General features: G+C 54.0%; 1 protein-coding gene across 3 annotated transcripts; it reads left to right on the top strand.

Moving 5' to 3' along the window:
- Positions 1-12,755, top strand: LOC120380601 (signal-regulatory protein beta-1-like). 3 transcript variants are annotated; one of them, XM_039498442.1, is made up of 4 exons: positions 1-235; positions 9,650-9,991; positions 10,629-10,734; positions 11,497-12,755. In XM_039498442.1, exons 1-4 carry the CDS (start codon positions 196-198, stop codon positions 11,642-11,644), a joined length of 636 nt encoding a protein of 211 aa, XP_039354376.1. In that variant the 5' UTR covers positions 1-195; the 3' UTR covers positions 11,645-12,755. The 3 variants fall into 3 exon arrangements, with proteins under 3 accessions (XP_039354376.1, XP_039354375.1, XP_039354377.1); XM_039498441.1 differs by lacking the exon at positions 1-235 and adding an exon at positions 5,179-5,306; XM_039498443.1 differs by lacking the exon at positions 1-235 and adding an exon at positions 5,179-5,306 and having other exon boundaries at positions 10,629-10,784; positions 11,497-11,629.
- Positions 12,756-15,058: the final 2,303 nt, after the last annotated feature.

Genomic DNA, 15,058 nt, shown 5'->3' on the forward strand with positions numbered 1-15,058 from the left:
TGGGGGTTGTGACCAGGTTGCATGGGGCGTCGCAAGCCCCAGCCCCTGTGCTGGGCTGCGAGCCCCGACTTTGGCCGGGTGCGGTGTTGTGATCCCCAACCCCAACCAGGAGTGGGGCTGTGAGCCCTGAGCTGGGGCATCCAGGACACAGTGACCCCCAACCCCTGTACTGGAGTGGTCAGGCACAGCCTGACCATGCAGAGGGTTATCAGCCGGGAGCACCGTCAGGCACAAGGTTGTTTACCCCCAGCCCTGCCACACACAGGGTTGTGAGCCCCGAGTCCTGCCACCCGCTGTGAGCCCGGCCGGGTGCTTGGTTGTGAGCCACCATCCTCACCATGTGCCGATTTCAGAGCCCCAAGCTCCTCCAGCCCTGATCCACCCCCAGCCCCACTCCACCTCTAGCCCAGCTCTGCTCCACCCCCAGCCCCACTCCACCTCCAGCCCCACTCCACCTCCAGCCCAGCCCTGATCCACCCCCAGCCCCACTCCACCTCCAGCCCAGCTCTGCTCCACCCCCAGCCCCACTCCACCTCCAGCCCGGCTCCACTCCCAACTCCACCCCCAGCTCCACTCCACCTCCAGCCTGGCTCCACCCCCAGAGAAAAGGTGCCAAACAGAAGTTTGCCCCGGGCACCATTTTTTCTATGGCTGGTCCTGGTACTGAGACAACATTAGAGGGTTTGATTCTTTAGCAGCTGAACAGGTACTTTATTAATTGTCAGATACATGAGCGCAAACCTTCTCCTGAAAATAATGGCCACCTGTACTGCTAAAACCGCTAAAAAACGAAAGTATCCGTGTCTTACATTAAACTCGGTTTTACCAGCAGTATCATCACCTCTGGTATTGAAAAACCGCAATGCGTCATTTGCTGTGAAGTCTTCTCTGCCGAATCAATGAAACCGTGCAAACTGCAGCGACATCTGGAAATCGGACATCCTGAGCCTAAAAATCAAAACATGGATTTTTTCAAATGTAGAGAAGAAGCAACAAAGAAGGCCAGGCTTGATGCTGACGGAAGTTTCCGACAGCAAACGTCCTCAGCTGTGGAGGCCTATGATGTTGTGTCACTAGGAATGGCCCGTACCAAACGCTGCGTACAGTATATTCTGCCAGCATGCAAAGATATTATGGCTGGAAATGAAACTGCCAAAAAACTTCCAAAAAATGGAATATGCTTCCCATGTCTAATGATACTGTGAAACACAGAATATGTGAGATGTCTGAAGATATCAAAAAACAAGTTGTGCACGAAATTAAACACTCTGTTTTCAGTATGTTCAGCCTGCAACTTGATGAAACTACTGATATTACTCACTGCGCACAATTGATGGCATTCGTATGGTATGTTAATGCTGGGGATGTTAAGGATGAGATCTTATTCTGTGAACAATTTGAAACAACTGCAACAGCCCAGGCCGTTTTCAATCAGGTGAATGCCTTTTTCGAAAGCAATGGCACTGAGTGGAAAAATCTTTGTAGTATCTGTAACGACAGTGCTCCAGCAACGATGGGTGCACGGTCTGGCTTTCAGCAGAAGGGAAAGCGTGTCTCACCTAATGTGATTGTCATTTATTGTGGAATCCATCGTTAAGTTCTAGCTGCAAAGACCTTGCCAATATGCCTCAATGCTGTGGTGGATGTTGTCATACGAGCAGTGAACTACATTAAAGCTCATGCTCTGAATAGTTGTTTCTTTTGAGAGCTCTGCAAAGAAACGGGTGGTGAATATGAAGTTCTGCTTTTCCACACTCAAGTCTGATGGCTTTCTAGCGCGTTTTTATACTTTGTGAAGAGATGGCAGGTTTTTTCCTGCGAAAAGAGAAACAAGAGCCGAACAAAAAGTTCAGTGACAAGAAATGGCTTCTCTGCTTGGCATACCTAGTTGATATTTTCGATAGCCTTAATGATCTCAATCTGTCGCTCCAGGGAAAATGTTCAACATGAATAGACCTGACTAAAAAAATCAGAGCCTTAAAAGATGAAGTTGGATCCATGGTGCAGGAAGCTGGACACAGACAGATCCAGCACGTTTCTGACACTTTCCTCGTTCAGTGAGAAGGAGGAAGTTAACGTTGATAGTGCTCTCAAGTCAGCGATCAGTGACCATTTGAGAGCCCTTCACAAGGAGTTCTCACACTACTTCCCAGCGCTCCCAGAAGCACGTCCTTCCCTGGTGAAGACCCCGTTCAGTGTGACAGCCGAGCAGTTACCCACTGACGATATTCACACAAAGGAACAGTTTGTTGACATGATCAATGATGATGCAGTGAAAGCAAAATTCACAGAGCTGCCTCCAAACCAGTCCTGGTGCTCAGGTGCATGTGAATACCCACTGGTGTCTGAAATGGCCCTGGGAGTCCTTCTGCCGTTTCCCACTACCTACGAAGGCGAAAGTGGATTCTCCAGCCGTCTCACAATAAAGACAAAATCTCGAAGCCGGCTTGATGTGAAGGACGACATCAGATGCGCCCTTTCTAAAACAACACCAAGAATATAACTTCTTGTGTCAAGTAAACAGCATCATCCATCTCACTGGTTTTTGGCTGCTTCAGATTATTCATAGCTGTCAAGTAAAATAAAATAACTTTTCTGCTTATATATTTAATTTGATAAAAATGTGTTTTAGGCTTAATTTAAAAGCAGTGGGAAAAGGTCAATTCATTTTAAGCAACTGGGTTTAAATTTAGCATTTAACATGGTGTTAAATATAAAAATGTGTTTTTAATTTCTAAGGGGGTGGTGGCACTCAGAGGCTTGCTGTTCGAAAGGGGTCACCAATACAAAAAGTTTGAGAACCACCGTTCTAGCCCAGCCCTCTGCACTGTCTGTGCTGAGCTTCACTACCGAGAGCAAAACTAGTATATGTGGAATACGGGGGTGTAACACGCTGTGTGTCCATGAGATCTGGTGGCCCCAGAGCAGCTCCCCTGCGTCCTGCAGGTCTGGCCTGAGGCTCAGACGCTTGCTCCCTGGGCTGGCAGGAGCTGGGCGTTTTGGAGATGTGACCCTGTGAGCTGATTGGAGAGAAATAGTGCCCTGCTGTTACTGCTGGGTCTGGCCAATCACCGAGGCGGCCTGGAGAGGGTCCCTGAGGGCAGTGGGTGGGGCTGGATCCCATAGGTGCCCATGCTGGTCTGTGCGCTGGGACACCGGGGAGGTGGGACACAGACCATGTGCAGTGCTGGGTTGTGTCTTTTATGCTACTCTGGACTCTGGCAATGCTTTAATTCACCCCCAGCCGTGTGGAGTCCTTTGACTGATCTGCCGCTGAGCCAGCTGGGTGCGTGTGTGTGTGTGTGCGTGTGTGTGGGTTTTCCTAACATACGAGTTGAGATGTTCGGGGTCCCACATCTCGGAAGGTCCTGGGGATTAGAAGGCTCCTATAAGAACAACAGTGGAGTGTTTGTCATTGACCAGGGACACAGCGGCTCATCTGCTGTTGTTACTGTTCATTCTTGCAGGTGTTATTTCTAAAGCACCCACACTGTGCTGTATCCAGAAAACGTGGAGCCTTCTCTGAGACCTACGCAGTGACCCTGGGGAGCGGGGAGCGCAGAGGGCCCCATTCCGTGCTGGGCATGCAGCGTGGGGAGGTGCTGCTCCGCTGGTTAGCGAGGGGTTGCACTCACTTGGCACTGTTCTAGGGTAGGTCTACACGGCACACTCCGCTCGACGGTGTGCAGGGCACATACACCACACGCCTCCCTAGTGTAGATGGAGAGACATTGGTTAGGCATGTACGGTAAAGACAACCCTGAAGCCCGTGGGTAGGTACCCGGATATGTACCTTACAGGGCTCTCTGCTCACCCAAGCAGCACCTCCCTGCATAGGCACTGACTCTGGGGGTGTTCCAGCCCTGGAGCACCCATGGGAAAAAAATGGTGGGTGCTGAGCAATCACCAGCAGCCCCCCCAGATCAGCGCCACCCCCTCCCCCCAGCACCTCGCACCTGCTGGTGGCCCTCTGCGTCTCCCCCTCCCTCCCAGTGCCTCCCACCTGCCATGGATCAGCTGTTCCACGGTGTGCAGGAGGGGAGGAGCGAGGGCGGGGCACTCTTGGGGAAGGGGGCAGAATGGGGCACAAAGGGGTGGGGCAGGGCAGAGTGGGGCAGGAACAGGCTGGGGCCTGAAGAGGTAGGGCAGGGTGGGGCCTTGGGGAAGGGATGGAGTAGGAGTGGGGGTGATGTGCCTGTTACTTTGGGGTATGCTGATTTATTAGGGTTACTTTTCTTGGGCGGGGGTGTGTGTGTCTGTAATTCTATCAATGTGCTGCTTGTGCCGCAGGGAGCTACCGGAGCCCGTCCCTGGCCGCGGGGAGCCACCGGAGCCTGTCCCCTGCCACGGGGAGCTACCGGAGCCCGTCCCTGGCCGCGGGGAGCTACCGGAGCCCGTTCCCTGCCGCGGGGAGCTACCGGAGCCCGTCCCCATGCAGGATTAGCTACTGGATTAGACGGGCAAAGCTGGGACGTTCCACCAGCGCCCATAGCAATCTGGCCTGTCTATGCCAGTGATGGCTGTAGGCCAGGCAAATCCCCACAGGCCTAGTGCGCAGAGAGCGGTTTGTGGGGCTGTAGGGCTGAGCTCAGGCTCAGGGAACTGGGAAGTCACAACAGGAAACCAAGCGAAACGAAGGCAGATCGTTAACCCTCTCAGTGCCTGCCCTACCTGTAAGGTCATTCAAGCAGGAGCTGGTTGGGCACAAATCAAGCGGGATTTCAACCCGAACATCTCATGTGTTCATGCACCCGGACAATCAGAGATGGGCCAGACGGGCTCCTTTGAGTCCAAGGGCTTGGTTTTATTGAATGGGGGTTTCAGGCTGGAAGCTCTGGATCCAGACTTGCCCCTGCAGTTTCAGTTCCATGTCTGAACCGGACTGGAAAAGGCCCATTTCATGGACCAGGTTCTGATCTGGGAGAGGGGCTCATGTCATGAGATCTCTGCAGTTTTGGCCCCATCGGACCATTATATCGAGGAGGGCAAAGGACTGGAGAAAGTGAAGCTTCATGAAAGAACGTGGGACAGCAACCGCTTTGCTGTGAGACGCAAAGTACGTTAATAGTTAAGTCTGAACAAATCTGGAAGCTGGAGCCATCACTATCGCAATCTACTTCCTTCTGCGGTAGGGGATGCTCTGAGCTGGAGCCGTAAGCTTCGCAGTAGCTCCACAGACACTGGAGAGCAGGCAAAGGCAGCGAGGCTGAAAGGTTTCCCCTCTGCCATCGCAATGGCTACATCAACCCACGTGTCTGGATTGTCTCTTCCAGGCCTGCTGCTGGTCCTTCTCCTGGAGATCCCTGGTGAGTGTAGAACAGCAGTTTTCAGCCTGTGCGCTCTGGACCCCTGTAGGTCTGCAGACTACGTCTAAGGCTATGGCTACACTTGCACTTCAAAGCGCTGCCACGGCAGCGCTTTGAAGCGCTAAGTGTAGTCAAAGCACCAGCGCTGGGAGAGCTCTCCCAGCGCTGTCCGTACTCCACCTCCCTGTGGGGAATAACGGACAGCGCTGGGAGCCGTGCTCCCAGCGCTGGGGCTTTGACCACACTGGCGCTTTGCAGCGCCGCAATTTGCAGCGCTGGAGAGGGTGTGTTTTCACACCCTGCTGCAGCGCTGCAAATTTGCAAGTGTAGCCATAAGACTTCCAAAGGGGTCTGCACTTCCATCCGAAATTTTTGGGGGAGTCCGCAAACAAAAAAAGGTCAAAACCACAAGTGTAGACGCTACCCACCAACATATCTATTGCCCATATGGGCACTAACCGTCTAGTCTAAAGTTTGTTGCCCGTCTATGGATATTTTCTATTTCTCCTTTCCCACAGTGGCATGACAGCATTCCCTGCGTTACTGTCTGATCCCTGCTTAACAGCGTCTGATTTCCTCTTTCTTTCTTGACTGCTGCTGCACAGAGAGCAATGGCTCCCTTTGGCTTGCCACAGTGCTGCTGTTTGTTTTCCTCTTGGCAGTTCAAATTAGCTCGTAACCCACCAGCATGGAGTTTTTAAACTTCCTTCCGCTTTGCACTGAGAGATGAGTAATGGTGTGTTGCCATAGGAACCCGAGGTACGTCCTGGGGGAGCTATCCCGTCCTGCTGCCAGTGCAGCCAGGGCTACACTGCGCACTCGCTCAATCAAAGCTAGTGGGGGCATGTCGCCTGCGGCTGGAAATCCCGCCCTCCAGCTCCAGTGTAGACAGACTGAGCCTGGCCGCTCTCTGGCGCAGTGCCCGTCATTCTGCTCTGTGTTCACGCAGCACCTCGGACAATGGGGTCCCGGGCTGTGGCTGAGACGCCCACGTGCTCCCACAGTGCAGACGCACAATGAATAAGTAGTGACGAGCGCTGAGTCTGATCTGCGGGTGTGGAGCATTCTAGTGCCTTTGTCCAGCTCGCCACAGTCCTCCATTGCCTTGACTGATCTGACTAATGGCGAGGATGCCCCGTGGCTATTCAACTGCACTTCGAAAAAAGAGCTGGCCCAGCCCCCGTCCTAGCGCTGGACACCCCAGCATTTGCCTTCTTTCCCCGCTGAGCTGTGGCCACTGGATCTTGGCTTCCAGCTAGTGCCATAACCCAGGGCAGCACTTCACCCCATAGCCTGGCGCTGATGGGGAACGGTCAGAGAGGGTAGAGATTCCCTGTGCCGAGGCCCTTGCTAACTCCTGAAGGAGCCGGTCAGGGACCTGGGGAATCTGACCCCTCGGGCTGGGCTGTGAAGGGCACGAAGTCTCAGTGTTGCCAGCTATTATGAGTTTATCGTGAGTCTCGCAGTACTGGGATTGTTTCTTAGCTGCTGGAATCAGCAAACTGCCAACTTTGCTATGCTTTTCTATAGTGTTCTTTGCTTTTTTCTTGTGATTAATTTTTTAACATTTTTTAAAATTATTTTATTTTATTTTTAACTTAAGTTTCTCACCCTCCTTGTGGAGAGAAACTGGAGAATTTCAGGCTGACAACCCAGAAAAGAAATACCCACCCCCACCCCCACCCAATATCTATTTTTAGTCTCCTGATTTTTAAGCCAATCTCGTGATTTTGGGGATCTGACTTGTGATTTATTTTTTTAATGTTTGGGGCTGGCAATCCTGCTGTCTCGCCATTGACTAGATGTGTAGGAGACGCACCAGGAAGCCCTCGTCACAGGGAGATCCCTCCCTGTATTTCTGCAGTGAGCCAGGGACGTCTTCATTTTAATTTCAAATCCCCACTGAAGAGCCTGACTCTGTGTGAGTGAGTCTGGGAGGGGTGGCTGAGCCGTGCTTCGTCTCAGCCCTACAAACCCGGCTCTTCTAGGAGACATTGGGACACTACGCCCCATATTCTTCACAGAGATATGCTTAGGATATGATTGTAGCAGATCTAAGATGTATTTTCTGCGAGATGGGTCATGTGAGGGATCATGGGAAAGGTTCTGATTTACTAACTGTGATTATCCTATTTGTATGCATGTATCATTTCTGTATCTGAAGTTAGAAATATTGACTATGTATCAATTACAAGTGTGCTTACACCTGGGGAACGCCCCCAGACAGAATGCAATCAGTCTTCATGACTGCTGTGAAGAAGAGCCATTAGAGAAAACAATAGGTCTCAGAAGATGTTTATCACCCACAGAGAAGTCTTCCTGGGGACCCTGCAAACTAACTGTGAGTTATGGCTGCAGGGTCATGAGGTCAAGTCACCTGATACTGGACTCCATAATAATATGAGTATTTTTCCATTGACTGGGAGGTGGGAATCACACTGGAAGACAAAGGATTCCCGCCATATGTAAAACCTATTTAAGGCAGGGGAGTGTCACAATCGTGGTTCATTCTTCCCTGCCTCCCCGCCCAAGATGACTGCTGCAAACAGCTAAGAATCAAAGCCTGAGGGGGAGAGGGGAGAAGAGCTGAGCCCAGGCTAGTAGGTGGACTAGTCTGTGAATGAAATATCTGAAGTTTTAAGCTGCAGGCAAGTACAGAATCTCTGCAATCTGCCTAAAACAGCATTTAGGGTGAAAAATTACTTCTTGCAACCTTTAGTATCTTAAGCTTAGCTAGTATGTTTGTTTTATTTGCTTGATAATCTGCATTGATCTGTTTGCTAGCCCTTATAATCACTTAAAATCTATCCTTTGTAGTTAATAAACTTTTTTGTTTTCTCTAAAACCAGTTTGTGGAATTTGTAATGGGTGGGGAGTGGGAGAAGCTGTGCAAATCTTCCTCCACATTGAGGGAGGGGGTGAATTTCATGGGCTTACACTGTATAATTTTCTGTGCAGCGCAAGACAAGACAATTTTGGGTTTATCCTCTAGAAGGGGGTGTGCACCTGAGTTCCTGGGTAGTTCCTTAGCCTTCCACCTCCATTGTTAACACTGCATACGCAACACCAAATGGCAGGATAAAGTCAGCAATGTAGAGGTTCTTCAAAGGGCAAATTTACCATGTGTGACAGCCCTGCTCAAGCAAAGACGACTGCGCTGGCTGGGCCATCCGAGTAAATTGGAAGACAGACGCATACCCAAGGACATGCTGTACGGGGAGCTCTCAGAGGGAACAAAAACAGGACGTCCCAAGCTTCGCTAGAAAGACACACGCAAGCGAGATATGAAGGAATTTGGAATTGATCCTGACCAGTGGGAAATTTTGGCAAGTGATCGTGACAAGTGGCGCCATTGTCTCCATCAGGGTATGAAAGTCCATGACAGAAGCTGACCCCCCAAAGCTTGAAGAGGAAAGAGCCCGTAGGAAGCAAGCAGCTCCCAGCCCAGACACAGACATTTGCAATAACTGCCAAAGATCATGCAAATCTCACATTGGCCTATTCAGTCACATGAGACATTGCAAACCATCTACATCATAGGCTGCAGTTCCCACCATCTCTTGCAGAGGAAAGGATGCCAACAAGAGGCCATGCCCGGGCTAGTCAGAAAGCCAGTTTGCATGTTACACCAGCTGGGTGTTTCCCTACTTGTCCGTGTGCTGGGGAAAGCGTGAGACCGGGAGCTTGTCACAGCAGTACAGTTAACAGGAGCCCAGTGTTGGTGGGGGTCCAGCTCCCTCCTCCCTCTCAGTCCCCAGACACAGTTTGCCAGAAAATAACAGTCCGGAGTCCAGTCTGCAGGCAACGCGATGGGTTTATCGGGGCTAAACAAGCATATTCCGAAGCCCTTCACACCCGTCGGCCTATCGCTATAGGTCACTAGTGTTTAGGCTTCCCATTATAATGGGCCCGGGTTGTCTGGTACACTGTGGGGTGGGTTTACTACTATTTACACACCTTACACTTGATGGCTGGTTTTCATTTTGCTGTGGTATTATTGTTTAGTCTTTACCCTATTTACTTCACAGTCTTCTAACACCCAGGCTGGAGGGTTAGGTGGGCTCAGTGGTACCCCAGTTCCAAGTGGCACTGGGGGGAAAGGGATAACCCATCACAGATGTCTCCCCTGAACACGAGCTGTAGCATGAGCTCCGTCTCCCTCAGTAATTCTCTCACCTGTGCAGGGCTCCCAGCTCCAGGTGGACGTGAGAACAAGTCTCTCAAACAGCAGGGCTCAGACTCAGGCATCCAACAGAGTAGCATGGCTCCCTGATACTCGGCTCAGGCTGTCCAAACTAAATGTCTCTCTCTCCTCTCTCCACCTGGCCTGTTCTCTGTGTTAGGTGCCGGGGCCCAGAAGTTCCAGCTGCTGCAGCCCCAGAGCAACGTGTCGGTGCCAGTGGGAGAGACTCTCACTCTGAGCTGCTCTGTGACTGGGCTCGCTCCACCAGGACCCATGAAGTGGTTCAAGGGCTCGGGCAGTGGCCGCCAGCTCGTTTATGACCAGACGGGATCATTCCTCCGGGTGACGCGGGCTGTGAGTGGCTCTAGCACAGACTTCACCATCCACATCAGTGACACCCGCCCTGAGGACGCCGGGATCTATCACTGTGTGAAGTTTCAGGAGGGGTCGGGACCCGATGAGGAGTTCAGATCCGGCGCTGGCACGGCCGTGACTGTGAGCGGTGAGTGCGAGCTCCCCCCCCAGCCACACGCCCCTCCCCACCGGGGGCTGGTACCCGGGCGGGAGGGGAACAACCCAGCTCCGCCCAGACACTAACCGGAGAGTTCACTGAGCCAGTGTTAAAGTGGGGCCGGGGGAGACTTATGTCTCTATGGAGGGCGGGGGCTGCAGTACAGGAAGGACCAGGGGGAATTTCTGCTCTAGCTCTGGATTTGATCTGGAGATCCCCCCTTCTTGCCCCCCCCCGCACCCCTCACCTAGCTGAGCAGCAAGTGCTTGTGTGTGTGTGGGAGAGAGAGAGAAGCCGCGCACAGCAGGGTGGGGACCCTTCTTGCTATTTTCCCTCCCAACGGGGGAGATGTACGGGACTGAACTGTTAATTCTCTCTGTGAATCTCTCCAGCCAAACGGGCCTGTGAGGGTCTCAGCCTCCCCTGCTGGGGTAGATGCAGGCTCAGATTGACCTGAGCCAGGGGCAGGGGCATAGGAGGGAGCGCGGGGTGGCTGGGAACCAGCAGTTCTCCAGTCTGTGCTGTGCCGGGTGGGGATGGGGGGTCTGGGCAGGTCCCACTCTCACACTTCACAGAAACTCCCAGGGGGCTCCTGTCCATTTGCTGATCTGATACTTTTCTACCGCAGGTAGGTGGCCGTTAGCCAGCCCAGCTCTCTGGATCGGGCTCTTCCTGGAGAAGGTGCTGATTGCCGCCTTCCTCCTCTTCTCCTTCTTCTCCACGATGGGCACAGGGTACCTGTCGCTTCTCTGTCATTAGCGCTGGGCAGAGCACGGGAACTAGCGTGAGTGGCATTAGTGCTGCAGCCCAGGGACAAAGCCCCCAGGGAAGGGAGCGTTATGCTCTGGATGTCTCTGGGTCCCGACTTGGTGGGCGGCCTCCGTCCTGGAGAAAGTGATTCCTGGGAAGAGGAGAGTAACTGGCTCAGGCGGGGCTGGATTATGCAGTCCAGGCTTTAGCCACATTGCACACAAGAGCTGTGGGCTGGGCTGGGCTGGGGGGTGTCTGGGCCGGCAGGGGCTCCCCTCCCCCCCCAGCAATGGCAGGGCCCCGTGCCCTCTGCCTGGGAGCAGTGGCAGGGCGCCTCCTCTGCTCAAGAATGGCAGCAGGAGCCTCTTCCCCTGAGGGCCAGCAGCAGAGCTGTGTCCTCCCCCCATCCACCGGAGAGGCAGAAGTGGCAGCAGGACCATCCACCCTGTGTTTGTCCCAGCAGCTAGGGGGTATCAGTGTCTGGGGGATTGGGCCCACTGCACTCCTCCCCTGCCACGCAGCCAGCCCGGGGCTGCGGTTGGGTTGGCAGGAGCACTGGGCCTTGGAGAATTAACACCTCCGCTACCAGGCTAACGATGATTTACCGGCTGGACGTTCTCCAGCTCGGGATGTGAGGTGCTGGTGGCACTTTCCCCTGGGGGCTCCTGGCTGGGCCGGGCTAATGCTCAGGGAAGGGTCATTGACTGACTCTCCTCCTTCATCAGTTGGATTCTTTCCTTCTGCAGCCCGAGGGCCGTTTCCTGGTTTTCTCGCACCGTCGCTGCCTGCCAAGGTCTCCGTCTGCGCCTCTGTCCCTGCAGGCCAGGCAATGAGTCCACCACGGATGCAGCTGCAGTGAGCCCTGCTGGTCGGGCGGAGGGAGCCCAGGCCTGATGGGATGTACCCGCCAAACTCACCCACCTCCTGATGGAGCAGCCGACAGGGAATCCCTGACCTGGTTCCTGGCCCCTCCGCCCGTCTCTCTGTGCCGTCTGCACTGACCTGCGCTTCAGGGAGCAGAGCGCAAACAAGAGAAATTTAATTATTGATTTATTCCTTTCAGAGGGGTGGAAATGCAATTTATTCCTATGTAACACACGGTGCGGCTGTGATCCGGTGGCCCCGCAGCAGCACCCCTGAGTCCTGCGGTTCGACCCTGAGCCTCAGACTCTTGCCCCCTGGGCTGGCAGGAGCTGGGCGTTTTGCAGATGTGACCCTGTGACCTGACTGGAAAGAACTAGTCATGGGCTGTTACCGCTGGGTCTGCCCCGAGCAATCTCGGGAGCACCCTGGAGAGGGGGGGTTTAAACAATATTGTTCTCTGGGAACAGGCCATTGGGCCTGACTGGGGGGATCACAACACAGTGTGAGAAATGGAAGTTGCCCCCGCCCCTCCCCATTAATCACCCACCTCTCTGCTCCGGGCAACCTCCGAAGAACAAACTCACTGTGCACAACTGGGCTGATGCGAGCAGGGAGCTCACAATCCACGGAGCTTTATTATGCCTCTCCTGCTACTTTCAGACTGGCTGGAGCCTCCTGCCTTCGGGAGCGGGCAGCGGGTAACTCGGTAATCACTTCCCTTTAAAAAAAACCACATCGACGAGAGCTGCGCTTACCCGGACACGCAGCGCCTCGGGCTGACCTCCCGCGGGGGCAGGGCGAATTGTCCCATGCAGTCAGTCAAGGACAACATCAAGCATCTCTGTGGGTGCAGGTTGTGGGGACCTGTGTGGGTTCCTAGTGTTTTGAGATCTGGGTTTGATGCCCACAGTCCTGAAAGCCCTGGGGAGCCGGCGGTCGCTCTGTGCAGCAGCGACCTTAACGCCCCCTGAGAGACGTGTCTGTAGTGAGGCGCTAATGCAATGGCTGATCAGTGTGTTGCTGTCTGTATTGCTTATAAAGTGCCCCTGCTGTGCTGTGGGCCACTCGACTAACTGGTGTGGAGCTGGGGGCACCGGGCGCTGCAGAATGGGTTGTGTGGCTCAGTGGGCGGAGTTGAGGGGCTGGGGTAGAGGTCAGGGCTGGAGGGCACGATATTAACTGAGGAGGGGTTGGGGGTGCAGAGCTGATGTGGGGGCTGGCACATGGAATTAATTGTTGTCAGGATGCAATGGCCAAAATTGTATCCCCCGCTATAAACTGGCAACACTACGTGACACGCACACATGGGGTGGGGGTATCAAAAATCAGAAGACAGTTCAAAAACCATTCATCTTTTTTTTTTAAATCTCGTAATTTTGGGGGGCTGTCTCCTGATTTTTGGGGTCTGACTCAGGATGTTTTGAATGCTGGGGCTTAGCAATACTGCGGCTTTGACAAGTCCCGTGGGGGTTATGGGCGGCCAGCCCTCCTCATTCCTTGTGCTCAAAACAAACACACACACCCCATGACCCCTGCACAGCTGTGGGTGAGAATCTCCTTTGCTAAGCCTGTGCTAGGTGCTTTCCTACACGACGGAAGGGTTTAGTTAGACGCCAGAGCTCCCACAGCCCTGTGGACTCTAGGGGAGGGCTGTGGGAGCTTGGGAGGGCTGAAGCACTGGGTCTGGGGTCTGAGGCGGGCAGACTGTGGGGTCCCACTGCCTCAGAAGGGGCACGGACATGGGGCCTGCCCCAGAGCTAGGATCAGAGAGACCCAGAGCTAGGATCAGGGACCAATCTCTGCTCATGGACTCAGGGTTTGGCTCCGTTTGCAGCAGACTGGTGTTCCTCCACAAGAGGGGCCAGGATGGAGGAAGAGTGGGTAGAAAATATGGGGTTGGGGGATGAAACCTCCTTGGCCCATGTGCAGACGATTCCCCTCTGCTCACGGGTCTCACCTTGCTTGCCTGGAGGGCCAGGTCAGCTGTGGCTGCAGCACAGTCCCCCTGGCCACAGAGAGCATCTGCCAAAGGTTTGGAGCTCTGTGTGTGGAGAGGGTTGGGGGTGGGGGGCTGTGTAATCTCTACCACAGCTCCCTCCGTACTGGAGACCCCTCTTATCGGAGCACTAATAATTCACCGCAGACACCTCGGGTAACTGTAACGGTGTCATAGCCTGATGTGGGTAGAATGAGGATGAGGAAAAGAATCTGGTGAGAAATAAAAACCTAAATAAGGTGAAAATGAAACAACTCGCTGCTCTGGCTGTTAATAACCAGCCTCTGCTTTAAGCAGCATCAGATCTGGAGGTGGCCATACTGGGCTGTGCTCTGGGACATGGGAACAGGGAACACAGACCATCTATAGTGATTTCTTGTGCCTTTTCTGCTGCTTTGAGCCTTGATCTGAAGCCTCCTGCCTCTGGGTCTTAAGGCGGCAGGACATTTTTTGCATTTACTTCTGTATTAAGATAAGCTGCTCTGAAGATGCCTGAATTCACCCCCAGAGGTGCAGAGTCCTTCATTGTCACAGGACGTATTGCAGAGCAGAACTGCAGTGTGACCTGCTCTTACAGCCCGTGATCTCCTGGGACCCTGCTGGTTCTGTGCTGCCGAGAGAGTGTGCAAGTCTGGGTTCTGTTTGTGGGGGTGTTTCCCCCGCGGTGGGAACCGTTTTACTGACCACCTTCACATCTGTCTAATCTGCCCAGGGGCTTTGATGGCCCCGCCACAGTGGTATGGGAGCAGCTCACAAACGATTGATTGTAGCCCCTGTGCCTGGGTTCTCTACCTTTGAGGGTCTGGGCCTGTCTCCTTTTGGCACCCTGGGAGGTAGGCTGAGGTTATTATGCCCATTGTATGCAAAGAGAATTCAGGCTCAGAGAGATCGGGACCAAATGTTCGAAAGCAGCCCCTGATTTTGGAGCGGCTCCGGTCTGGGGCACGCTCCAGAGAGGGCATCATTTGCATGGTGACTCCAGTGCGGGAGGGATGCTCAGTGTTTCTGAAAACTGGGCCCAGGTTGGGCACCCAAACCCAGTGGCTGCTTTTAAAGCTCTTGGTAAGTGGTTTGTGCGAGGAGGCTGTGACAGGGCAGGGAACTGAGCCCTCATCCCCTGAGCTAGGCGGAGTCGGGGTCCTCATGCGCCCCAGAAGCGCCCTAAGCCCCGGCGCCGACTGGTCCTGGGAACCGTCCGTGTCTCTCCCTCCCTTGGCCCAGCGCCCGGGGGTGTGACTGGGGTCAGATGCAGGAGGGGACTGAGCACCCAGGATGGACCGTGGTGGGACGGGACCCACGTGGGAACCGGTGACTCCAGGGCCCCTGCGTTTCCACCTCTACCCAGCAGAGGGCAGCGTGTCCTCCCGCTCCAGGAGCCGCAGGCGGCGCTGGGCGCCGGCAGGTGGCGCTGTGGGCGGCGCGCGTTTCCGCACGGAGGGCTTTGAGCG

The sequence above is a fragment of the Mauremys reevesii genome, linkage group 13, assembly GCF_016161935.1.
Source record: "Mauremys reevesii isolate NIE-2019 linkage group 13, ASM1616193v1, whole genome shotgun sequence".
Classification (NCBI taxonomy): domain Eukaryota; kingdom Metazoa; phylum Chordata; order Testudines; family Geoemydidae; genus Mauremys; species Mauremys reevesii.